This window comes from Anser brachyrhynchus, assembly GCF_964034855.1.
Source record: "Anser brachyrhynchus genome assembly, chromosome: 27".
Classification (NCBI taxonomy): Eukaryota; Metazoa; Chordata; class Aves; order Anseriformes; family Anatidae; genus Anser; species Anser brachyrhynchus.
The window spans coordinates 2,490,645-2,516,617 of record NC_137720.1 but is presented as its reverse complement, the minus strand read 5'-3'; the positions used below and the strand labels follow the sequence as shown (position 1 = coordinate 2,516,617).

The 25,973-nt window shown below is 53.8% G+C and overlaps 1 protein-coding gene across 1 annotated transcript; it reads right to left on the bottom strand.

Moving 5' to 3' along the window:
* Window positions 1–606: 606 nt before the first annotated feature.
* Window positions 607–25,132, bottom strand: SLC26A9 (solute carrier family 26 member 9). Its single transcript, XM_080569499.1, has 21 exons — window positions 23,413–25,132; window positions 16,528–16,654; window positions 15,403–15,542; window positions 14,985–15,095; window positions 14,579–14,748; window positions 14,038–14,202; window positions 13,336–13,488; window positions 12,840–12,922; window positions 12,416–12,563; window positions 11,578–11,691; window positions 11,052–11,129; window positions 10,648–10,743; window positions 8,549–8,655; window positions 7,804–7,873; window positions 7,474–7,566; window positions 6,918–7,034; window positions 5,958–6,275; window positions 5,675–5,729; window positions 5,147–5,292; window positions 4,281–4,358; window positions 607–3,681 (listed from the first exon to the last, which is right to left on the bottom strand). The coding sequence occupies exons 2-21, from the start codon at window positions 16,650–16,652 to the stop codon at window positions 3,634–3,636; spliced, it is 2,415 nt and encodes an 804-aa protein (XP_080425625.1). The 5' UTR covers window positions 16,653–16,654; window positions 23,413–25,132; the 3' UTR covers window positions 607–3,633.
* Window positions 25,133–25,973: the final 841 nt, after the last annotated feature.

The following is a 25,973-nucleotide window of genomic DNA, read 5'->3' as shown; positions in this document are numbered from 1 at the left end:
TGGGAGTTGTAGTTCTGCGCCGCGGGGCGTGTGGCATGGCGGAGGTGGGGTGGGGGTGTTTCAGTCTTTCTCCCCTCGGTGAAACGTGGTATTTTTTTGTGGTGAGGGGATGTTTAGGAGCTGTGGCTAAGGGTGTCTGCTGCTCGCTGGGTGCTGAGGGCACGCTGCTGCAAACAATGGGGGGTGTCTCCTCACCCAGCCTTGGTGCCAGGGGGCTGCTCCCAAAAAGGCAGGCGTTTGGGGAAAAAAAGGGTGATTTGAGGAGTAACCCTCACCGAGGGACAGGCCCACTCCTGACAGAGGTTCAAGCCACCTGGTTTCAAAACCCCCACAACCAGCTCCAGCAACATGGCCCTGGGTTTAGCAATTCTTGTCTTCAGAAGTTTTTCCCTGATGTTCAGACCCATCTCATTGCAGCACTGTAAGCGCATTACGTCTCACCCGGCTTCACCAAGAACATTTGTTCCACCCTTCTGTACAATGGTCTTGTACCGAATATAAAGATTTATCCCATCTTTCCATGGCATAAGCATTCATGAAGGGTTAAAGGCCAGCTGGGAGCTGCCACGGAAAGCCTGTGCTCAAATAGCAGAAGAAGCAAGTGATTGTTCACACATTCTTTATTATCAAAAAAAGAACAAAACCAATATTAAATTAAATAAATTACAAACATTTTGAGCTGGTTATACATCATGCATTTATCAGGTAAGGCTTCAGAGCCGTTACACATAAACGTAACTGTTATTTTAAGAGCAGTAAAGGGACACTGGAAATTAAAATTTTCTACCCCAGCATAAATTTGCGCTTCCCTAATTCTTTTGTCCAGGCACATAGAAATGAAGACTTGGAGCTGGCTACATTGTGCCTCCAGGAATATCATCTGTCCTCTGATGTTGCATTTATTGCCGGAACTGGCCCATGGCTACAGAAACGAGGTATCATTCTTCCTGGGCCATCGCGATTGCAAAGCGTGTAGTCAGTGCTGCTACTTGCAAGCCATCTCTCTTGACATTCCACCCATTACGCTTGCAGGAACTTCAGAAAATACAATCTGTTTTTATACATGGTCTGTTGCTCTGAGGCTTCCTGGGTTAGGTCTGGCAGGCCCTGAGAAATCGGTCTCCTATTACTAACCCTGAATGAGGAAGGGGAAATTGGAATTTTTCCTCATGTGAAGCGATGCTACCTCAGAGATACAGAAATATTGATTACTTACTGTGGAATAACTTCTTCCATTGCATCAATTTCTTTGTTGCCTTTTTTTAAATGAACAGATAAAAGGAGCGCTCAGGCAGTAGCAAAAAGACCGTAAGTAGTCACCCTCAGAGATAGTTTAAGATAATTCAGCTCTTGATTGTAACTTGTACAACAAAACACAGTTCTGGAAGAATCACTGCTGTCTCAGATCAAAATAAGTACTATTAGTAGGTGGTTTTTTCTTTCGGGAAACTAACTTTCTTTGGTTTTATTACTCTCCTGCACCACATAATCAGAAACTGAGGTAGAGAAATGGTGACTTAGTTAATGAGGTGTTACATAAAACCAAACCGGCAGGGTTCTGATGCTATTACCTGGAATGGTTGTCTAGCTATGATGGTTCATGAAGCTCTATTTTCCTTAAAAATGGGACATTTGGGAGCTGTAGGGAAGCTCCACTTTCTCTCCCCAGAAAGCTTTCCAGCAATGTGTTAATGAATCAGCTCAATAATGTATATGTACTTCAAAATTGTACATTAAAGCTTGTTAAAATTTTTAATATATTTGAGTAATAAAATAGAAATAACCTTTAAAAATATAATTTACTTTCATTATTAAGGCCACTCTTTATTTTTTTGCATTCATGGAAATATAACAGACCGACCAGTTTTACTTCCATTACTGTTCGGTTTTGCTTGTTGACTCTTGTATTTTATCCCAGCGCTGGAAATACTTTGTAGGAGGATTTGAAATTCAGACAGAAGAAGTTATTTTCATTGCAATTGAAGACACTCGTATGTGTCTTTGTCTTAAATTTTTCATAACCTTATTTTCATAAAAGCCACATTTGAGGTTGAAATGCACTGAGGAAGGGTTCCTTTAACCCTTGGCTTCTGCTTATTTTTTTTCAGGCTTTATATTGTTATCTTGTCATTACTGTCACAACATCAGCACTGGGTAAGAAGGGAAGGCATCAGGAAGGGGAATTAAAATAGCACTTGTTATTAGCATCACTCAAATATAAAAGAATATCAGAAATGCTTAAGATCTCATCTGTCTGTCTCTGGGTTAGTGAGTCAGGCTTGTTTGCCTGAGAGGTAGATGGTCCTGGTAGCATCAGTCTGTGATGAATTTTAATGAAAATTGTCAAACACGCAGTAGAGAATTGTTATGGAAATATCACATGTGAAAAACGTTTTCCCTTGCTGCCTGAGTGACCATTTGAGAACTCATCATCGGAAGCCCTCTGTAGCACAGGGTGTCTTGGGCTGTTTCCTAGTTGCAGGCATAAAAAGCACTGACGTTTCAGTTTTACTGCTCTGGATCTAGGACATCATGAGAAGTGTGCAGAAGGGGCATCCTCCCTGTCCCTGAATCTCCTGCTTGTGATCAAAGTGATTTGGGAAAAAGCGTATCTCCCGAAACACAAATCCATGTGCTGGACTGAATCGTCTAGTTACTGCAGTCCATAAGGAGATGGAAAGAGATGCTGAACACCCTTGAAATTAATGCTTTCATGACATTCACAGTCTAAGAACCATATGTGAAGCCCTGCTCAGTCAGCAGAAAGATGCTTAAAAAACTTCAGAGGGGATTTGAACTGGTCCCTGGGTTTTTGGAACATGCACCCAACCTACTGGGCAGGCAGGCACACGTAGCGCACAGTAGCAAGGAATTCTTACGTCCGATTACAAACTATTCCTATTATTAAGAAAAAAATGTAATCCAGAAAGTAGCCCAACGAAGATAATATACCAAGGTCTTCAGGGTGTGAGAAGTACAGCGATGTTTTGGGGCAGTGGTTCTGGGTCGCTGGGTCGCGCAGGGAGCAGAGCAGGGGCATCGCAGGGGCACAGGGAAGGCGGAGGGGGTGCTGCAGAAGCTCAGGGGAACTCAAAGGTTTGCACCCACGGTGAGGACACCCCAATGACCAGTGCACATATTAAAACAACGTTACCTGACAAAGCTGCACCTTGCAAGACTTGCTTTTGCTCATGATTCAGAACGGCGAAAGGCTCGTAATCATTGCTTAATTTCACTTCATCGGGAAAACAAAGAGGAAGGAAAAGAAAGAGGGGGGATGCCCAAATTATGTAATGCCTGTGTGGGCCAAAGAGTGCGGTTGTGTGAGAAAGGAGAGCACTTGGCAAGAACAACTAATCATCCCGTTATCAAGGCACCTGCCATCAAGTGAACTCGCTTCTCTTCCGTGATCAAGGGGACGGTATTTCCTGAGTTCCTGCTTCCATAGTGTCCCGTTGTCTGCTCCGCCTCTCTGAGCACCAGCAGCAGAGCAGGAGGGAGGAATTTACCAGTTCAAGAGGTGTGAAGGCCTCTTGCTTTGCAAGCTTATTGTATCCCCGGGTGGGAGCGCAGCTCTTCGTGAAGGGGTAGGAGCAAGGAGGCTGTCCGGGAGGGTTTGCGGCACTCTGAGGCTCACAGCGCTGTCTGCGTCTCTGAGCGGAACATGCTTCCAAACATCTCCTGTAGGGCACACAAGGCACGCTGCGTTAGGGCTGGTGCCACGGCAGGGCACGAACCCAGCAAGTGATTCCGTCGCACAGAGAAACACCAGCAGGAGCTCCTGCCCTTCCCTGCCCTCCTCCTCCGGGGGAGGCTGGCGTGGGGAGGCCGCTTGCTCCCTGCTGGTCAAGGTGGCATGGGGAAGGTCGGCACTGGAAGGGGTCTCCTCCCAGGGACCTGCCTCTAGTGAGTGCAGGTCAGTTCTGCTTTAGTAATGTCGGTGCTGAAAGCTTGACTGGTGACCCTTTTTATGGGCTTGAGCGAAACCCAGTTCTCCAAGTTCTCCCCAGTGTGTGCAGGCCATGGGTCTGACTGTGTCTGAGCTGTGTGGCCCAGAATTAAAGGACTCCCCTGAGGGCCTAGCCTAGTTGTTTGTTCACCAAAGCTCCTGCCAGGGCTGCTCATGACAGGGATTTTCAATTATTTTTGAAACTAGTTTTTCAAAGAATTACTATTGCCAGCAATTTGCCTGGCAGCAGTGCAGGGGATGTCCCATCTGATCCAACCCACCCACCACTTCTGGCTTCCACCTTATGTCCACAACAGAAGCTGGGACTAACCTCCTCCAAGTTCTTGAACTCTGAGCTGCTTTCATCCACAGACTCATCATAGATGGAGAGCTCTGTCTGGGTCGGCCTCTGTGCAGGAAACAATCAAATTCTCAAATTAGCAGGGTGCAGGGACAAAAGAAATGGAAGAAATGACTAAGCCAGGCTTAGAACCATTGCATGTGCCCAGAGGGAAATGCCCAGGCAGAAGGGGCACAGGGAGAATCCCGTTTCTGCTCCTTATCTCCTCTGGCTGAGCTGGTGCTTACCTATCACTCCGCAGAGATATGGGATACCTTAACTTACTCTGACGAGATAACTGACTAACACTGCCCTGGTTCCAGCTCCAGTTATCGTGCAATAAACTAATCCATGTTTGGGGAAATAACCTGTCTGACCCTGTGTTGTCAGCATGTGCCACATTCCTTGGCCTTTTCTCCTCCCTCCACGGGAAGCACTCCTGGATGCTGGGGCTGTTCAAGGTGCACGTGCTTTGCCTCCATTTCCGAAGGCCACATTCTGCCCTTGGTGGAGCTGCATGCTCCAGCCAATGCCAAACAGAGGGCACAGACCTGGCATGGCTCTTTTGGCTTCTACAGGCTGGGACAATGTTCGTCTCCCAGCTTGGGCTTTGCAGAAAACATTTACACTTCCAAGTTTCCATTGAAAGCAACTCAGTCAGCAGGGGCTTGGCTCATTTGTGAGAATTAGGATATGAAACATGTTGTTGGATTTAAACCTTCGCCACTTGAGATAAACAAGAAACTTTACCATGTGCAATAACGTGTTGTTATTTTTCCTTTGTGCTGGCATGGTGTATGGACCTGATAGTACAACACTGTGAGATAGAGAAGGAGCAAACCAGGAGCAAATGTTACCTCTTCTAAGATGGGCGGGTGGACGACTTCTTTGATATTTTCCAGTGCAAACAAAACAGCGTCGTGGATCGTCAAAAAGATGTGGTTTTGGTCCAGGCCTCCTTCTTCAAAGACTCCACCTGTGCTAATGTCGTTGTACACCTGAGCTGAAGAAAGGAAGGGTACGTGAACCAGGACGAAACCAAAGAAGGAAGCCTTTGAAAAAGAGCATGGCTGATGGTGGTCCTCTGAGCTAAAGCAAGGCCAGGATGCATAAGGAAGAAAGGTTTGCTGCAGAAATTACTCTATTTCTAGTCTGTTTTTCTATGTATTAAATATGGAGATTTTGCTATCATATCACTTTCCAAATGAAAAAACCTATTTCACAGACAGAGAACTGTGTTTCTCCTTCCTTTCTTCCGTTCTTTCATCTGTTCTGATTTGATCTAAAAAGGGGATGACAGCTAGTATAGTTTGCGTAAAGAAAAAAAAAGAAAAGACCAAAATGGGGGAAGGTCACATGGAAATGTGCTCTTCATGGATTCTTACCATGCACGTTGGCCAGGAACACTTTAATCCCAATCTTCTGGTAACTGGAACACAGCTAGAAGAGATGGGAGGGGAGAGAGAGGATTAATAACACTGCTGCTCCAGCTTTGTGTTTGTACATAAAGTCTTATCCAAGGCTTTACACGTGTCCTGGGAATGCTGAAGGAGAAACTCACACAAACCTTCTATTGAGGAGGGTAAACACCTTTATCTGCACTGCACAAGGGAGTGGAAGGTACCTGGGTGGTAAGCAGCTTGTCTGTGTTCGCAGCAGAGGACTAACCTTGCCCAGTGCTTTTGTGCCCATGAGGTCAACAAAGCACACCCCGCTCATGTCCAGGATGATGGTGTGGAAGCTGACATAGGGCGGTGCCGTGGCCATAGGGTCAACGTCTGCTGTGGGCATGATGCTGAAGGTGCTTCCTTGCAGGCTGGTGGTGCTGCCCAGCTCCCCGGAGCTGTGCACCTGCCCGGCGCCGTTGGCAGGCGGGCGGAACGTGACGTAAGAGATGCTGGCACCGTTAGCAGTCGTCTGGTTGTTGTTGGTATCCGTTGGAGAGGTGCTTTCAAAGTCTTTCTGGAGCTCTTGCAAAGACAAGGTCTAGAGGAAAGCAGAGGCGCATGGTCAGGGTAGGATTGCTGCTGTTTTTGTGAACCAGTGCTGCAAGAAATGCTTTTTCTTACACCCAAATGCTTGCAGGACCTCTGCAGACACTGAGCACAGCTATCAGCACAGGCTGAGATCCAGACGCTGAATACACCTTAAGCATTCAGTGGCATGAAGTGTTTTAATCTGGGCTAACTCCAGCCTGGTGCTAGACTCAGTGTCCCTTGGGCTTGGAGTGCACCAGGCTAATTTGAAATGATTCCTGTTCACAAGCTTCAGGATTGCTCAGCAGTGCAAACCAATGAAGCTGGGATAACTGGGAAATGCGTTCCACAAGGGAAGGGTTCTGAAGCTGGCACAGGTGTATCCTTAGAGAAACAGGTACATCCTTAGACAAACAGGGCAAGCCCGGTTTCCAGTAAATTGTTCACCCTGTTCCCATTCTAGCTATCTCTACAGCTTTCCCGCTCCCAGCCATTTCCAATTCTCCTGCACCTTCAGGTTTGGCTGTTGAGAGGAACGGAGCTGTGGGTGGGAAGAGAAGGATGCAGGTGCTGCAAACCCTATGTCGAGAGGAGCTATTTGATGTGGAGCTGGAGAGCTTGTTCAGCAACATGGAAACCCAAACGGAGTTACCTTGTTCTGCCTCAGTAAGAATTTCGGTAGCTTTGTTGGTGGTTGTGCCGTCCCCTTCTCCTGCCGCTTCACATATTTCTTCCTGGCTAAGTACACTTTACCCGGATCCACCCCGGTCTGTGGAAAAGAGAGAGTTTTCTTTGAAAAAGCCTGCTCAGCCCCGGAGGCAGGGAGTCCTCCCCGCGCTGTCCCAGCCCGCGGCACGTGGCGCAGGTTGGCAGCAGCTGTACAGCGGCAAGAGGTGATCGTGGTGGCAACCACACAGCAACAGCCCCAGTGGCACAGCGTGCCGGCACGTGCAGGGAGAGGACACGTGCAGCAAGGAGACTCTGTTTTGGCAGAGCTCAGAGGAGGACACTTGCCAAGATTCGGGCATAGCCTCTAAAATGAGATCCAAAATCAGAAGATCAGAGAGAAGAGTGTGGAAGAATAGAGCATGGATATGACGATCTTTCATGATGATCCTCAGCTTAATTATCTCAGCCTGGCACGGCAGAGGAGAGCAAGGGCTATTTGGGATAGGCTGCAAACAAAAATCTTTCAGGGCATTACTCACCTTGGCTATAATCTTCTCCCGGAATATCTCTGAGTTGGCAAAATACAGTGGCGAGCAGTAGGTCACGATCTTAATCCCGTTAAGCTCGTGTACCTGCAACAGAGACGGGAGCTCAAACCCGGCCTGGCGGGGCATGCATGGGGTGCTGGGTGCCTGGGGGTCTGGACAGCAGGTAACTGGGAGGGGAGCTGGGGAGCAGCTCTCCTAAAGCCCCGAAACCAGCAGCAAAAGCCTTGCTAAGGCAAAAACATGGACATGGGATTCCTGATCGTGTTGGTACCAGAGGCAAAGAAACACATTTTCCCTGAGGATATTTTAGCTTCTGCTTACCTTGTTGTAGGCTTTCGGGTTCTTGTAGATGTCCGTGGAGGTTACTTGGCCCAGGGCAGAACCATTCCGGCTGGGAGAAAAATCCGACCAGAATTAGAGTAGAAGTCGCAGAGGAAGAAAACTGCTTCACTTCATAGCCCCCGCCAGGATTTGAAACTTTGCTTTATGAAAACACTCGGCTTTCAGCCCTGTGGATGCCAAGTGGATGCTGGCAGAACGGAGCCAGCCCCTGGGACAGTCTTGTTCCCCAGGTGAAGCTCCTGGCACGGGGCTGCAGGGCTTTCAGATGGGTCCCACAGCTGCAAGCCTTGCTTCTGGTCCAGCCCGGGGCTGGCTGGCTGCACTTGAGATCCCAGTCTGGGAGGTGTTAATAAAGGGCTTTCATCTATTAAGAATGGTGTGGCTATGCACATATATGGGGCTCTTTCTTCTTACAGGCAGGATTTTCTGCTGGGAACTATGCAGGTAGCTTTTCTTGTTGAGGTAAATGCCGTCCGACGCCCCCCTGCCTTGGGATGTGCACATCGCTAACCGTGCGCGGGAGTGGGAATGCAGGCAGTAAATTAGCGCCTGCCATTCCTGTTTGCACATTCCAGGGGCCAGGGAGGACACCTGCACTCCCCCAGGCTCCTGCTGCACGTTCCTTCAAAACACGGGCCAGAGGTCGCTTATAAAAATAACCCATAGCTTATTCAGTATCTAGGAGATGTTCCTTCTCTTTAGGTTTTTGGAGGGCAATACTTACAACTGGGTATGGAAAACCACAACCAACACGGAAAATCCCACGCCCACAGCGACTCCGTAGGGCAGGCTCAGGAAGAAAGCGGACAGGAAGCTCACCAGCCAGACCAGCTGCAGAAAGAGAAGGGCATGGCACGTCCTGCTGGGCCACGGGCTGCAGCACAGCGATGGACGGAGAATGGCTCGTGCCGATATTCAGGACCCAAAGAACTACCCAGCTGAGGATCAGAAGAACGGGGCCCGAATTCTGCAGTTATTCTAATTGTGCAGCTTATTGCATGCTTCGGTGTGAAGCATCGTTACTGGGAAGCTTGCCAGAAGCCCCAGTTTTCCAGCTGTAAAAGCAGCCGGTGCAATTCTTCATAGCTGCGTGACCTCCCGTCACTCATTCGGTTCAAAAAGCATCAAGAAAAGGCTCCTGCAGATCAGACCATCTGCTGCTCAGTAGCTGCTCCCACCCCCAGGAAGGCTCCTGCTGTCAGTCAGAGCATTTCAGGAGGAATGAACATCTACGTGAAACCATCGGGGCGCCTGCTATAAATGACCTGAACACAGAGCAGATTTGATGACAAAGTATGACAGAGCATACCAAAACCTGCTCCACCTCTCAGCTCAGAGCTCTGTCATTTGTCATTTTTATCTATTAGCACTTGAGCATCTCCTTCCACGTGAAATTAGTCCTGCCCGAGTGTATAAACATGCCTTCTGAGAATTATTATTATTATTATGGGGATTATAAACCCATCCTCAAGGCTATTAACAGCTAACTTTGACCTCGGTCAAATCAAGGTAATTTTGATGACTTCAGCATCTTAATATCAGATTAAGAATGATGCATATAAATGTGAGTAAGGGCTTCTCTCCATCCAAACTTGGCACTGGACAGTGCCTGCGGAGCAGTCCCCACTGTTCATGCTGAAACACAACTTGAGGTAATGGACACCGATCTCCTGACGTCACCCAGAAGCGGTGTCCTCAGTTTGGGACGGGAAGGACACTGAATCTAGTTCAAATGCCAGGCAGATTAAGGTCAGGGGAATGCAGTTCACCCCAATGGCATTTGCCCGGTCCCTGCGCTCTCTGCACCTGCAGGCAGCTCGTGGTCGCTGCTAGCAGAAACGCTGGCAGTGGGTCCTGGGCACACCGTGCATCGCTGTGCAGCCTTACTGCAAGCTCCGGTGAAGGGCAGCGACTTCCTCTGCCCATGCATGGGGTGCCAGAGCTTCTCTGGAGAAGCCTCCCCAGGGCTTTGCCCGGCTGACACACATCCAGCCTCCCCGCCAGGCATCAGCAAAACCTGCGGTGTTTAACTTGCTGAGCACGGCTCCCGGCGGAGGGCTGGACACGCAGTCCTGCCCCAAAGCATCTCTCTATCAGTGCCTTTCTCTCTGCCGGGCCTGCTCTGCAGTAATGGTGCCAGCGGGGCCCTCGTGCATCCAGCAGGGCCCTCGCGCATCCCCGCTCCAGCCCGGCCGCGGCACCTCCTCAGCACCGACCGGATTTCTGCAGCTCGTGTCCTGAGCTAGAGCGTGCCTTCATGCCACAGTCACACAGCTCGGCCAGGACTGCCTCCTCCGGCAGCTGTTTGAGCGGTGTTTTGGGAAGGCTCTTGATGAGTCAGGTCAGCCCCTTTGGACTCCTGATTCCTCCGATAAGGCGGGGTGTCGGGACCTGACAGGATATTGGCTCAGTGTCCACACACACCACTCAGCCGTGGGAGCCCTGTTCAAACACTGTCTTTTTATGTCAGACATTTCCAAATTCCGTTCTCACTCCCCCACACCCCCCGCCTGGGTTTATACATCAACCAGTGCCTGGAGTCCTTATCGCGGCGAAGGGCTCTCCTCGCCCTGGAGGGCTATTGTGTGAGTTTTTAAGTCATGACTCCTAGATATTGAGCAGGGCCGGTTTGGCTAGTTCTGGGCAAACAGGCTCCTGCACTTGATTGGCATTTAAACAGAGCAGGTAATAGTTCAGGCCTCCGTGATATGCGCGCCGAGCAGCTCGGCCAGGCGAGGCAGAGCGAGGGGCTGGGGGCACCGGCGCGAAGCCCACCTCCCCCGGCTGGGACCAGGGGTCCCCCGCCCGGCCCCGGGCACTCACACAGTCCAGCTTGCTCTTCTTCCACAGGTAGAAGGGATCGGCCAGCTGCTTGAGGGAGTTCTTCAGGTTCACGGCGATGAGGGCTCCCAGGACAGACTGCGGAGGAGAGGGCACGGTGTCAGCCGGCTGCCCCACGTTCTGGAGCAGCTTTCCCAGCCGGGCAGCACCTCCCACCCTCGTCCCAGTTGCCACAAGGAAATGGGAAAAGGTGAAGCTCGCAAAGATCATATTTGGAGCGTAACGGTTTAGAAGACCTCTGTTTCCTGCAGAAAGGACCGCAGCCCGTAGCAACCCCCCCGTGCAAAGGTTTGTGTCGTGGGTTTTCTAAGCAAGGCTGAGCGTTCGCTCGGCAGGTAGGGGATGTGATGCCGTGGCCGCGCTGTTTGCACATTTGTTCGTGTTACCTTTGGAAGGGGTTCAAGGTAGATCCCCAGAGCCAGCATAGTCACCATTACCACCATTGCCACAAAGAAACTTGCCACCTGCAAAAAAAAAAAGAGAGAAATGTTATTAAAAGTCAGGGTCCTCCAAAACCCCCTCCTGGTCCTTGCTCTCCCGCTGCCTCAGCCAGCACCAGAGCTGGGCACTGCAGCACTGGTTGTGAGCAGTGGTTTGCCTCTGAGAAATAGGCTGGGATTTCACAGATCTGGGAAAGCCCGAGCTTCCCTCACCTGGTAGCTCTGCTCAGTCTGGGAGCCAGACTGGGAATGCAAACTGACAGCCCCACATCTGTGACCAATCCAATAAACCAGCCAGGCAAAACGTGGGGCTTTTGGGGAGCACATTTTGCATTTGATAACCGTGTGAAGCACTCGTACAGGGAGCTCCTCCAGACCTGCAGCAGCGATGTCAGGCTGGCAGCGTGCACCTCTGCCAGGGTTTGTGTTCAAACCAGGTCACGCAGGGAAGAGAGGAGGGGGAAGAACCAACCTGTGATTTCCCTCCTGCCCCATCCACAGCGAGGGTGACGGAGAGCGCGCAGCAGATGACGTGGATTTTGAAGAAGGATCCGAAGAAGTTACTGCAGCCCAGGGCCAGCATTTCCTGCAGAGATGGGGGAACACGGTGAAGGTGGCTGAGCTGCCAGGCAGGAGAGGATGAACCCGGGCTGGGCTCTGCGTGGCAGAAGCTCTCCAGGGCCTCCAGCAGCCCTGCTGGCAGCTCTCTGCCCCCGGGGAGAGGACCGGCTCTCTGCGGAGTGTCCCAGATCCTCTCCTTCCAGGAAGAGCTGGGATGGTGCTGCTATGGCAGGGAAACCTGGAAGCACCGTGCCGCAAGAACACTTGTCATCTGTTGACACGCTAAGGGCAGGGCTTCATGGCTGTTACTGAAAGCTACCACTGTGCCAGTGATGACGGGAGAGGATTATTTAATGTCCTGCCTGTCGCAGTATCTGGGTGACACACCAGGAATCCAGGTCTTTCTCTGCTCAGAAAGCAGTACATGTGCCTTGCTGTGCCCCAACATCCTGCAAAAATGCCACCGGGGCCAGCACTCAGGGCTGAAGCCTCAGCTCTGGAAGGAAGGCAGAGCGGAGAGCCGAACCTATGTCTTTCTACCTTTTGGCAGCCTCTCTCCCACCTGTAGGAAATGGATCCGCCACGTCCTTTCGCCCCCTGCCTGGCAAGCCGCCACGTGCACGGGAGCAGCACGTAGGTTTTACGCAGAGTGCATCTGCAAGCTTCCCTCTCATGCAGGGAGGTCTTCCTGTCACGCCTGAGAGCCAGGGGAACATTCCTCGCCCGCGTCCCTCCAGAGCAAGCATTACCTGGTTGGGGTCCACGTCATAGCCGTGCTTGGCTGCCAGGGTCCTCCCCATGGCCAAGTTGATCACGTAGCCCACGATGGCGAGCGAGAAGGCTGTGCCGATCATGTCCTTCCACTTGCTCACCAGGGGCAGGGTTGGGGCTGGGAACCTGCACGCAGAGCGGAGGCGAGAGGCGGTTGGGACAGCAGCATTGGAGGCAGATGCAGGGGGTGAGAAGCACACGGGTTCAGGATTGGAGTCTAAACACGTCTGAACCGTGGCTGGGGTCAGTGGATGATGGCATTGTGTAGCAGGGCACAGCAGCGCTGCCTGGCAGTCCTGGAAGGGGACCGTCATACAGCAGGGAGGTGTTTTCCGGGCTGCAGAATGAGGAGGAGGAAGGGAAATTATTTGGATGGTGAGTCAGAGGTGCACATGCACTTACCCCATGCTGATCTTCCCAACTACTGGCATGTTGTACTTCTCGGGCATCTTAAAGCTGCCAGAGATTGCAGTCGCAACTATTACCTGAACATACAGAGAATAAACAAGAGGTAAGCAGAAAGAGCACGAACTCTCTCGGAAGCACTACACCTACTCTGCTCCTGGGGCTGACGGTAGAAAATCTGCACCAAATTCAGGCTGGGATAGGAGGGAACGTCCCCAGAAAAGGTTACATTCCTGATCCCTGGCGCTGCCAGGATGCAGGTACAGTCTAAGAGGGATGAGCTGGGTGTTGGAGGCATCCTCCACAAAGGTGGCCCAATTTGTGATCCCAAGCCATGTGGGGTCACAGCGTATTGAGCTGGCAGATGCTGTGCAGGGGTGGCTCTGGTGTCCCAGGGATGGCTCTGGTGTCCCAGGGATGGCTCTGGTGTCCCAGGGCTGGGAGGGGCTGGGAACCCCCCGCAGGTCCGAGGGACAGCTCACGCCTCACTTACGATGATGATCTCCATGGGGATGGGCATCCGGATCTTTTTCATGTACTTGAGGTTGAGCTCCTTGACTACGATCAGGAGCACAGCACTGACCAAGGCATAGATCAGGGAGGCCACGTTGGTTTTGGGCAGGCCTTTACAAATATCAATGAACGTCTACAGGGGAGAGAAGAGAAGAAGGTGTCACGGGGAACCTGAGGCTCTAGGCAGCGCAGACAGCACAGTGGAGAATGCTCGTTACTGTAATCACCTGCAAACACCCTGAGACGTGAGGGGTGAGGGAAGTGCTAGAAATCCTGCTACTGGGAGATCAGCAGCCAGCCCTGGCTCTGTGCGGTTTGGTTAAATGCAGCTCTAGCTGCGTGCATGGAGGAAAAGCCCAGGAATGGAAAAACCTACCCACAGAGGAAGTCTCTGTTGCTATCAATTGGGCAAACCTCCTGCCGTAATGCAGCACGGTTCGTATTCTGCCCAAATCTCAGCCCCACTTCGTTATCTATGCCCTACCAGGCAGGAGCTCGGCTATGACTGCACTTGAGATGCAGGGGCAGCAGCGTAGTGCAGACAGCCGTGTTCCCCCTCCCTCCACCCTCTCCTCCTCTCCCCATCCCAGTTTCCCCAGCAGAGGTGGCCGTGGTGCCTGCGGTGTGGTGGTCACGGGGGAAAGAGGTGCAGGGAAGGCCCCTGCCCAGAGCACCCACTTACATAGACGATAGCTAAGGGCCCGGTGTAAGATGGGACCGTCAAGCCGAAGACGTACTTGAGCACGGAGATGAGGATCTGCAGCCCTGCTGCTGTCATGAAGCCCCTGATGAAAGACTCTGAGAGGTAGATAGCAACAAAGCCAAACTGCACGAATCCCAGGCACAGCTAGGGTAGGACAGACAAGGAGTTGTTAGAAACGTGCCCGCCCGAAAGCGCAAGGTGCAGAGCCTGCAGGGCATCCCTGCTGCGCCGCCGGGCTGCACGGGGCCGTGGGGAGGGACAATTGCTGCAGGACAGTAGGGATGCTGTAGGGATGTTGTCCCTCGCTGTGGTCCTGCCCCCGGGGATGGCCAGCCTTTGGCTGTTCTGCTGGGAGAGTTCACGGCGAGACCGCAACTGGGGCAGGACCCCCCCAGGCATCACCCCCGGTGGAGTGGGGCCACGTCCAGCTCCTGCTCCCACCCCTCGCCTCTGCTCCCGATGAGTCCCCGCGGGTCAGCTTTGGCCAGGGGACGCAGCAGGGGTGGTGCAGAGCCCTTACTTGTATGATGGCCGTCAGGCAGGCTAGCGTGGCAGAGATCTCCAGTCTGGCCGCTTCCAGGGCTGTGGTGTTGACACTGGTCTCGTTGTGGGTGAAGTACTGGTAGTCCGACTCCGGAGCCAGCTCGTTGCAGACGTTGCCGACGATAATGCTGATGACTGCAAAAGTACCTTCAGCACAACACAGTGAGGTCAGTGCTTTGCTCTGGAGCGTCCTGCCCTGGAAAGCACTCGGACACGTCAGGCTGTCCAGAGCGAGTCGCCCAGCCCATCACCGCAGCACGGGAACCGGGGACACCATGAGTCCCCGAGGGCCGACCCTGCCCAAACATCTCTATTCCAGGACACATCGAGTGTTCCCATCCCATCCACGGCCCCCTGCGAGTAATTGCTCCGCAGCCTCTTACCTGGGACCATCTGATGGATACCGCCAAGGAAGAGGTATGTTAGCAGGGGGAAGAAGGAGGAGTAGAGCCCGTTGACGGGAGGCAGGTTGGCCAGCAGCGCGAAAGCCATCCCTGGGGAACACAAGGGGAAGGGGCAGGTGAGCCGGGTCTGGGCAGACAGGATGCTCAAAGCCCCTGAGCTGCACATCAGCTCCTGGAAGGTGCTGTGGCCAGCTCAGGTGCTGCTTTCCAGGCAGAGCATGGGACAGAGAGGGCAAGGGAAGCCTCCACAGAGATATATAGGGACCAGCAGGTGGGAGGCTGAGCTTGGGTTTGTACGTGCCAGCAGTAAAGTAGGTGACCCCCACAAACTGGGTGCCCATTCCCATCTGCAATGTGCTATCTTCTCCCGGAGACCCAGAAAGTTGTTGCTCCTCACCTTGTGGCACTTGAATCGTCCCCGCACTGAGCCCACCGAGAACATCAGGCAAAACGTAGTCCTTAATTTTATACTTGGGAAGCCACGCGAGTATTGGGAAAAGGCTGAAGAGGAAGAGCTTCAGTCTGGAAGCTGAACATCTAGAGGAGACAAAAAAAATTTGCAAAGTAAAGAAAGAAGCAAGCAATCAGGGAAGCGAGCAAGGAAGGAAGGAGGCAAGGAATGATCTTCCTGGGAATGTCTCAACATTTCTCCCACACCAAAGCCCGAGCCCTGTGTTTGGGGCACAGCCTTTCCCTGCAAGAGCAAGGCTCTTGCAGCTAATTGCTGCCCGTGCCATGGAGGATTATTGTGGGGCCACTCCTGACTCACTGGGAAGTCCCCGCTGCTGCCACAGCTCTGAAGGATTTGGCTGCCCAGTTTCTGGAGGCTTTGTTTCCAGCACAAAGGGGTAGGGGAGCTGTGACCTGAACCACAGCTCAGAGATTCCCGGGGCAGCTGCACAGAGCCAAAGGTGAAATTTTGCAGGTGCTTGGTCAAAAAAAACCAAGTGTGTCTGAGGAGGAATATTGCTTCTGAGCCAATGCATGCGGCTTCTCACATCGCTGCCTGCCGACCTGCAGCTCTCCCCTTCCCTGTACCGCTGCCTTCGTTTTCCAGGGAGTGGAGCTAGATTTCCAGGACAGCTATCAGCAGGATTATTCATCTTTCTTTAAGGAAAGCTGGTACTATTTTTAATCAGAAAGCTGATAAAAGGAAATCCCAGCTGAAAAGATTCGAGAAATAGTCCACACTCCCATACCTACATCACAATTTATACTTTTTTTACTATAAATACAATTTGGAGAAGAGAAGCACAAATCCCAAACGCACGCAGTGCAAAGCGTTCCGCTTGTCTGCCTTACAGCGTAACAGCTGGGGCAGTGAAAAGAGCAACCAGTTTCACTTGCTGCGGCACGATTTGCATTTCTCCTGTGTCTTTCATCCATCAAAGCCCTGCAGGCCATGGAGAAGGTTTCCCAGGATAAAAATGGGAACTATGTCCCCAGGTCCAAATTATATCCCATTTCCAGACCCAATCTGGTTTAGCGTTGCCCCAGGAGTAGCTATAGGATTCTGCGTTACCTGAAAAGGTTTCTCAGCTTTTCCCCAACGGGGTAACTTCTGCTTTTCTTCTCGAACTCTTCATCAAAGAGGCTGACCGAATATGCAGGACGTTCGATGACATAGCGGGGTCTGGCGTGGCTCATCTCTGGATCATTTAAATTTTTCCCAGAAAAAAAAAAAAAAGGAAAAAAAAAAAAAAAGGAAAAAGCAAAGCCAAGAATGTGAGTGGAGCTGGCCCCACCTGCAGTATAACAGACCGGACACCTCCAGCGTCTGGGAGCCCTCCCCGAACATCTCCACCCTAAATAGTTTCCCCGTGGCGCAGAGGCAGGCCCTGGGAGTGGCTTCCCAGCACCGGGGGCTGCTGCTCCCCGGCCCCGCGAGCCCTCACCATCGGTTTCGGGGTGATGCTAATGAGCGATGCCGCGTGGAGGGGCCTGGAGTGCCCTGGATTGTCTGGCAGATGAGCACGGGTGTTAATCCCAGCTCTGCCAGTGACTGCCTTTTTGCCTCGGGCAAGTCACTTGACCTTTCCCGTGCCTCAGTTTCCCCATCCACCAGCCGGCTGTGCCACGCAGGGCAGCCCTGACGCAGTTTTGTGCCAGCAGATACTGGCACTGAGATTAAAGGCAGTTTCCACCCGAGGTGTTCCTGTTTCGCTGCCCACTGCATTCATTTGCATCCAGCAGCCTTCCTAACTCCTCGCTTGCCATGAAAGGCTGTGGACTAGTCCTGGATCTATTCTAGGAAGTGATGCGGAGGAAGATAACTGTTGCTAATCCATTTCAGTGATGATGATGCCAAAGCATCCTGATGGACTGGTCCTGTGCAGTATCTGGGTCTTGCCAAAGAAGTTGAGGAACTTCAGAGAGCCCTCATTTTACCATGACCAGCAGCTCCTGGGAAGAGGGAGAATCATTGCAAACCGGAGAGTCTGAGGGTGGAGGGAGGAAGTGGTCAGGCACAGAAGAAGGGTATTGGTAATTATTTGTGGCATGGCATGCATCTAAGTGGGTCATTGCCCAACACAGGAGCAGAAGAGGGGGTGGAAAAAGCTGGTGATTCAGGCAGGAGAGTGTATCAAGAAATGACATCCAGGTTTCTGAGAGCGTGAACGGGCCGGATCCCTCCCTCTCCTTTTGACACGGTGAGTGCCACCGAGGTTAGGGCACATCCAGGATGGGTGAGCCTTCATCAGCAGCACCAGCACCAAGCTCAGCTCCCTCCGAGGGGCTGGGGGCGTGAGCAGCGTGGAGCTGAGCAGCCCTGCAGTGCAGGGCCGGCGGGGAAGTGTGATGCACGCAGCCGAAACTTCTTTCGGGGGGAATTTAGGTCAGCAGAATCATTATGGTAATGGGAGCTGATGTTAGGGAAGGGAGGTCATCACCCCCACTGCTGCCGCAGATGCCTGTGTGATCACAGGGGCGCCGAGTGCACATTGCTGTGAAACAGCTCCAGCGATGGTGTGCTTGTGAACGCAGGCTCCGAGCCACGCTGCGCTGATTCGGGAGGGTCCCCAGGGCTTCCGGCCTGGGGCTGGCTTCGAAGGCCCCGCGAGGTGCCAGGCGAGGCCGTGCTCCCCTCCTCCTGCATTAGCAGGCGCTTGGGCCAGTGCCCTCTGCAGGCACGCACCCGCTGGCATCCCCGCATCTGCTTCCCAACCATCTCAGGCTGCACCGGTCCTGTCCCAGCCTCGCTGCCTCAGCCCCTCTGCTCTCTTCTAGGTTTCCATTTTTACCTCGTGAATATTTGCTAGCCCTGGTCCAGACCCTGCAGCAGGCTTCTAAGGGTGACAAAACCCAGCGGAGTTTCTGGTGCACGAGGTCCCTCGGCTCAATTTCTGGGCTCCATCACTGGCTGAGCAGCCTGCCTGCCATCAGACAGACTGAACCAGCCTATTATATTACGGCTTTTTAATGAATTTCTCCTGCTGAGCGAAAGTGCTGGCAATCAGGAAAAATAACAAACAAGGCAAGAATAGAGGGGAAAATACCCCCATGATTAAATTCCGTCTTAAACAAACAGGCTGATGATGTCAGCGTCTCGGACAGAGTCAAGTTCTTGACTTGGCTTATCATTGGCCTTGCCCTAGATCAAACAGCAGGTTAAACCTTTGAGATTTCGGAATTAAAGAGAACGAGCCATGTGACTGCTCCCTGAACAAAAGGCAGAACCAGCTGTCCCGGAGTTGTTGGGGTAAGACCACGGCAAGCTGCAAGGCTGGGTTAAATCCTGCAAGCGGTGCGGTGTGTGGGAAGGAAAGCAGAGGGGCAGCGCGTGGCTCCTTGCAGGGAGCAGCCCTCCCAGGAGCTCTGTTCCAGAATGAGCAAGGAAATTAAGGAAGGGTCTGGGGAGGAGCTCCCAGAGCAGAGCTCCAAGAGCTGAGCCCCCATTCCGAGCTGCGATGTCAGGAAACGCAGTCCTCCGTGTGTCAGCAGGGTGGGTGATGCTGAGACGTGAAATTCGGCCTCGCTGATAAACCTGCTGAGCCTGGCGTCTTGGAGAAACACCGAGAGCGTGACCGTGGCGTGATACGTGGTGTGAGCAGCAGACGAAGGCAGAACCACTTCGCTCCGAGTGTACGATGTGGGTGACAGATGTTGTCCCAGGTCACAGCTGAAGTCCCATCAGGTCACGGCTGCCCGGTCCCTGCCCTGCCAGTCTCAAACGGCCCCGCGACTGCCTATCATGGGTTTTTTTTTTCCTAGTGTTCGTCTTGCAAGCTTACTGAGCTCTTATCTTCTCTGCCTGGGCTGGTGATAGCTGTGTTTGGGAAAAGTCACATTGAGGTTTCTGGTGAACGTTGATAGGAACCATTGGCATAACGCTGCTTTCCTGGGCTGACACGGGCCCAGCAAAGGGACTTCAGGCCGGGGAGTGGGAATCAAAATTTGGTGGGAAAGCAATCTGATCTGGGGCTGTGGTCGCGGCATTGTGCACAGCATAAGGGCCCGAACTCATCCCAGTGTAAGAGCTGGACATTTGGGGAATGCCTCCCTGTGTTTTAGGGAGAAAAATTCAGTATTCTGGAAACACCATTTCCTCCTTTGCCTATCCTCTCTCTGTCCCCCTTCTCCTTGCACAAGCGCACCCAGATCTCCCCGCTGACCGCTCAGCTGGTGGAGTTCAGAGCTCTGCCCCTTCCAAATCCTGGGTGAATCTTCATTGCAAACCTCTCTCTCCCAGCTCCATTGCCGAAGAACAGGTTATAAAAAGCTGCTCTCCCCCACCCCAGGAGGCAAGGCCTGCCTTCAGAAGGCAAGCGCAGGTGCAAGGCTTTGGTTGCGACACCAGGACAAGGTCTTGACTCCGACTGCTCTGTATCGATGCTCCCAGCACGGTGCACGCCACGGCCCCCAGCCTCCTGCTTGCAGCTCTGGATGCAGGTGCCACGGGAGCCCTGGGGCTACACGGTGAAAGGGCGCGCATCTCGCAGGGACAGAGAGGATGTGTCACCTCCTCCCCTGAATCCCCAGGATGCTTGCTTGCTGCGGCAGGGCGTGGGGAAGGACCGGGTGGCTGTGGTGCTGGATGCTGCAGTGTTGGACGCTGCGGTGCTGGGTGCTGCGGTGCTCTCCAGGCTGAGCTCTGCCTCACCCTCCCTTTCCCACCCGCTTCCTTCTCACACCTTCTCCCTTCCACCCCTCTGATGTGGAGCTGGGCTCGCCAAGCACATAGGCAGGAGGAGCAGGTTTCTGCCATCGGGCAGCTCAGGTATTGCAGAAGGACGTGGTGTAATTCACCCCACTCTCAGCGCCGATCAGCCCCGCAGCTCTGCTCCCACATCCTTCACTCCCGCCAGCCTCCTGGCATCGGGGACAGGCCAGGACTGAGTCCGGCTGATGGACCGTGCTGGGAGCTTGTCACTAGAACAGCGCCTTCAGCGGGGCCGTCTGGCCGGGCAGAGCTTTTGCAGTTAAAATCGCTTTGATCCGACTTGGCTTTAGCTCTGAACTGCCCCCGGGCTCACCTGCAACTGAACAGATGCGGGAAGAAAGCACCTCACAGCGGTAAAGGCAGAGCTACAGTCTATGTTTTTGGTGTAACTGTAGTGGTAGAAATGTCTCGCCCCGTGACACCGCTCATCTGGGAGGGGAGCAGGCAGATGCAGGGAGCCAGTGGCGGTGTCGCAGGGGCTGAGCCGGCAGCAGCATGCAGGGACACGCGGTGGGTACGCGTTTGCAGCCTTTTCTTAACCTCCCCCCTTTACAAACAGAAGAGGCTGATGCTAGGGGAGCATGTAGTTCAGTGATGAGAGAGATCCTACCCCAAAGAGGGCTTTTAGCCTTGGCAATGGCAAAATGCCAGAGTCCACAAAGTTCAGAGAAGACTTCGTAAACAGCTTTCCACGCGGAGCGTGCAGGTACCGTCGTGATGGCCAGGGGAATACAACTCAGGGAGAAGGAGAGAGAGAGAAGGGGCTGGCCCTGTCCGACTGTGCTGGGGCAGGGACGGAGGAACATGCTGGGAAGGAAGGAGGAGGCAGGTCCGCTCCCCCCAGCTCCCACCTCCCCGTCCCGCGTTCTCCCCGCGCTGCAGCCCCGGCTCTCACGTCCCCCTCAACGCCTGCACTTTCGCCACGGAGCAGCCAGGCATTCGACCAATGTTTTCTTTTTGTTTAGCTTAAATATTTGGAGTGCTCGGGAGGTGATTTCCATAAGGCAGATGGCCCTCTTCTTGTTTCGAGCGACCCAGCCCAGCGCAGGCAGCGGGCAGGGGAGCGCTGTGCTCTTGTTCTGCCGGCGCTGGGCCGGTGCCAATGTTTGATGTACCACTTCACACGAGTTTCTAACCAAACTAGCTCTGCACTTGGTAACCAGAATAATAAGATCTGCAGACATCTGCCAGCTACTGAAGGTGAAGCCAAAGTGTTTGGCTCAAAGGGAGTTTATTAAGGAAAATGCCGAGATCCAGCAGGCTGGCTTCTGCTCTTTTTAACGCCACTGTGAATGCAGAAAAATGCCGTGGGCACCGGGATCTGCTCTGTGCTGGCACCAGGCTAAACGAGCCCAGATTTGGCCATCTCTTTTTTTTGTGATTTGTTTGATCAGCCTACTTGCTCTCAACCCCACCCCAGCCCTCCACAGCTTCTGCAGTTGCGCCCAGCGCCATGCCCAGCTGGGGGAGGCTGGGGGCAGGCAGCATCCAGGGGCACAAAAAGCCCCCACACCCAGCCCGTCCTTGGGCAGAGCCTCTGCTGGAAAAAGAACAGCAATGAGGTGATTTGGCGCAAAGGAAAGTTGCTGGGCAATGGCTCCGGAGGCTCAGAGCATCTCCCATCTACAGCCCCGTCTCTTCGCCTGCTCCTGCTCTGCCCAGCCCCGCAGCAGGGACATCTTCTGCCCTTCGCCTCGCTGCCAGGAAGCAAGCAAGGGTGCCAGGATGAAAACTGACATTTGGGATGCATCGTCATCATTTTGGGCTTCATCAGAGTCCTCCAGAAGCTGCTGGCTTCCCTGCACTGCCCCGGTCTGTGGTCCCGGAGGTGTCACCTTGCTGAGGGCAGCACCACGGTGCTGGGTGGCAGCTCCTTGTAGGCATGTACTTCCTCCCTATCCCCGTGCTGCTCCCTCTGCGTACGGAGCCCTTGGGATGAGGAGGAGGAAAAGTCTGAGGGTGGAATTAGAAGAAGCAGAAGGGAAGCTTCGGCGTTCCTCCGCGCCGTGAGTCTCTGCGCACCACATGCCTCTGACACAGACCTTGCCCTCGGCCTTTGAAGAGCAGGTGGGCAATGCAAATCCCAAGGAATTAGAAAGTTTGCAGACTGCAGCATTCTTGCACTGCCTGCGAACACTTATCCGGGATGCCTGCTGAGAGCTCTCGCATGCACACGCTCCCCGCCCCTGCGGCTTCGCTCTCGGAGAGGAAAAACACCTCGTGGGTCACCCGGTCCGTCCTCCCCCAGGGGTGCAGGGTGGGAGAGAGTTTCTCTGCTAGAAATCTCTGATCCAGGGCAGAGATGCTGGGTATAGCCAGCACCAGATGTCACTCCGAGGACCTCTCTCCAAGGGAGAGCACAGGTCCCAGCTTCATTTTCAGCGTGCTTGCAAATAAGGTGTGGACATGTTTTATCAAGGCAGAGCAGAAAGCATCCTAGCTTCACGAGCAGCAGTTTGCAGCCAAGAGGCAGGCTTACGGGGGTGTTTGCTCATCTGTATTTGAGGGAGCCTGCCCAAACTGGACTTCAACACCCCGTGCAGTGGTGCGGGGAGGACCTGGGGGCCCTACACCCCGCCTGGCAGGTCTCAGCCTGGGAGTGCTCCTCATTCCCAGCTTTAAAATCCCTCTGGATCTGCCTGCATGCCCACAGCCATGCATCCACGTGCCAGGCACCCTGGGCAGCACAGCCCTCCCGCCCAGGTGAGGTTCCTGTGCACAGCGAGCGCTCCTCTCCCACCGCCTCTGTGCACAGGGCTCCACATCTTCTTGCTACACCTCTATGTGCAAAGTCTAACCTGTGCTGTGACATCCTCGGGGCAGGGACCACGTTACGCAGTCCTATGCACAGAAAATCCTGCTGATAACCAGGGTCGTGAAAACAAGGGGCTCATCAGTACTGATGCCCCTATAGCAGGCAAATTCCCCCCCAGATCTCAGCAGGAGGCAGCCAGGATAAGATGGCAGGATTTATTCTAGCAATAATTAATTCACATATTTGGCTCTTCCAGCCTCTCTTCATAAATCAAGCTCCTGGATGGTTGGTGTTGCTAATTCCTGAGTAAATCTGCTGCCGTAAATCCCCTTTGCAAAAGAAGGGAGAAAAAGAGAAAGGGGAAAAAAAAAAAAAAAAAAAAAAGTACCAGTTCTCCAAATACTGAAACTCACACCCAGTGGCTGTGCAACCAGAGTGTAAATCCCCCACGCCCACCCAGACAAAGAACCCGATTGTTGGCGCTGGGTTACCTGCGCCTCGCCGGGCGAAGAAAGGGCCGATCCTGCGAGGGAGCCGCGGAGGTGGCAGCGGAGGCTGCAGAGCGGAGCTGCCGCGAGCCCAGCAGAGGTCTGTGCTCAAATAAGCCCGTGAGTCATTTATAAATCACCTCAGTCAAGGGGACCGAGGGCTGTGCTCGGCGCCTGATTGGCCTCTCGGAGGTAATTGCCAGCAAGTACACCCGGGCTAAGCCCAGGAGATAGCCGGGGAGATAAGGAGAGATCTGAAGAGGGACGAGGGCTTTTTTGGATGTCCCCCCTCACCCCACCCCTTCCCGCTCGGGCCTGGGCCGTTTGATCACCTCTGCAGGTCCCCGGTGCTCTGGGCTCCCCGTGACAATAGCTCATATTCACCGGCACCCCGGGCCCCCTCCCTCGCCCCGTCCGCACGCGGCGCGGGAGAAGATGCTTTTGTTGGGTAGCGTCCCCCGGCCTTTGTGCTCCAAACAGGACAATGGCCTGCATTGTGCCAGGGCCCGGACCCCGGAGATGGAGCTTTGAAGGCGGGATTGGCAGGGGACAGCAGTTTCTTTCTCCTTTCCAGGTTCAAAGGGATGAGAGGAGTGGGCCGGGGTGGGATGCGATGGGCGAGGGCAAAGGGCTCGTCCCCTCCTGCCACCGCGTCCCTGACCCGCATGGGCACCACCGCGCGGAGCCGTGCCCAGCCCCATGGTCCCCTCTCCTCTTAACGTGCTCATGAGCGCAGGAGCCAGCCGGGACGTGATGGTGAGGGGATGGCTGGGCAGAGGGGCATCACCAGAAGCATGGCAAGGAGACATTTGCTGTGGGAGGATTTCATCTCCTGCGCTCCCGTTGTCCCCCAGGCAAGGCGAGGAAGGGCGAGGGCAGCGGCGTGGCTGTTGCTCGCTCCCGGAGGCCGTCGGAGCAAATAGCTCTGGTTCCTTGCACACGAACTAGGCATCCGCGTTTCCTGCCAAGAGACCTCATCTTATGGGAATCAATCGCCATGTCCCGAGCATGCCAAAGCAACACCCTGCCGCAGGGTGCCGCAAACGGGGGCTGATTCATTGCCGCCTAACAGACAGGGGTAATAATTGCCAAGCACTTCTCCTGTAAATATCATTAATAACTCATATCAACTCCTTTTTAAAAGGGCAGCCTGATATGCAAGGAGCCCTTTGAAACGGAACCGCGTGACATGGCAGGAACACGGCCAGGCCACCGCTGCACTCGGTGGTCCCCGCCGCCGGGCCAGCCCAGGGCACAGCACCCGAGGGTCCCAGGCAGGGGTCCCGCAGGCACAACACATACAGGGAGAGGAAACGGAGTTTCTGCTGCAGAGGCATTGCTGGCATCGCAACACTGCCTGTACGAGCAACCAGTGCTACAGGGGACTTCTCTTATGTCACCGAGGTGGGCACTTTTCCTAGCAGGTACCTGAAAGATTTCTTCTAACTCGTGTTCCTAAATCAACATCCCAGCGTGGGGCTGAAGAAGTGGTTGGGGACACAGGGGTAAATGACTTGTCTGAGATCACAATGTGAGCTTGGAATTGGATCCCAGAGCCCTGAATCTAAGTGTCCACTGATCACAGCCACCTGCCTTTGGAAAGAATAAGCTGCCAAGCAGAGGCCATGCAGCCAGCTTGTCCATCCAGAGCTCCAGCAAGGCTGGCATGTTTGTGTCCTTATCAAGGCGGGTGGCAGAGGGACAGATCTCATCTCAGGGACCGGCCCAGCTCAGCTTTAAGAGCAACGTCATCTTTGTTTAAATCCAGCTGGCAAGGACAGTGAAACCCCAAAGCCCGTGCAGGGGCTCACTGTAGAAGAGACCAGAACCAGCTCCGGGCCAGGAGGCTGCTGGTGCTGCTGGGCTGCTCTGGGCACCTGGACGCACTTTGTGTAGGACCCAGCAGGGTCAGCAGTGGGGATGCCATGTCCAAGGGAATGTCTGGGGATCCCCAGCAAGCAGACAGTAAAATGCACTTACACTGGGATGCAGAAACAAAGCAGGCAGAGGGCCCCAGTGGCGCAGTGCTTTGGGACTGGGGCTGAGATGTTGGCAGGGCAGAAGCCCCCCCAGCCATGGTTCTTGCTCGCCCAGCACTGAGCAGTCCTGGGCGAGGTGATGAGTTGCGTGAGACCTTCGGGCTTGGTTTGTCCCCCTCCAACCCACACCCTCACACCCGTTTCTGCATGGCAGTGAGCTCAAAGGGAGGGCTGGCGGTTCCCCTTCACCACAGCCACCATTCCAAAGTCCCGGTGGGTGTGATCAGGGAGCCGCGAGGCCTTGCACTCCCAGGAGACCAGCCCCGTACAGCCACCGATGGTCCTTTGGCGTTTCTTGCAACGGGAGGTGCAGTCCCGGAGTCCTGGGCAAACTCCAGTTTCGTGTAACTATAAATAAACCTCCGATTCGGCCCCTCTCCGCTCCAGCCACACTCGCCACAGGCCGCCCCGGCTGCTCTGCCAGGATGCGGCCCCCAGCAGCCCTGCCAGGACCATGTGCAGGGTGCGGGCGAGAATTTGGGAGCAGCGGGGCTGCCACAATGTGGGGAAGCACCGGGGGATGTG

What these genes read in the sequence shown, in the direction of transcription:
- SLC26A9 (XM_080569499.1), bottom strand. Translation starts at nt 16,652, where the DNA reads ATGAGCCACGCCAGACCCCGCTATGTCATCGAACGTCCTGCATATTCG. An exon ending in TCTTACTGAGGCAGAACAAG is followed by an intron (nt 6,276 to 6,917) that starts GTAACTCCGTTT and finishes GCTTTCCTCTAG; the next exon opens with ACCTTGTCTTTGCAAGAGCT. An exon ending in GCACAAAAGCACTGGGCAAG is followed by an intron (nt 5,730 to 5,957) that starts GTTAGTCCTCTG and finishes CATCTCTTCTAG; the next exon opens with CTGTGTTCCAGTTACCAGAA.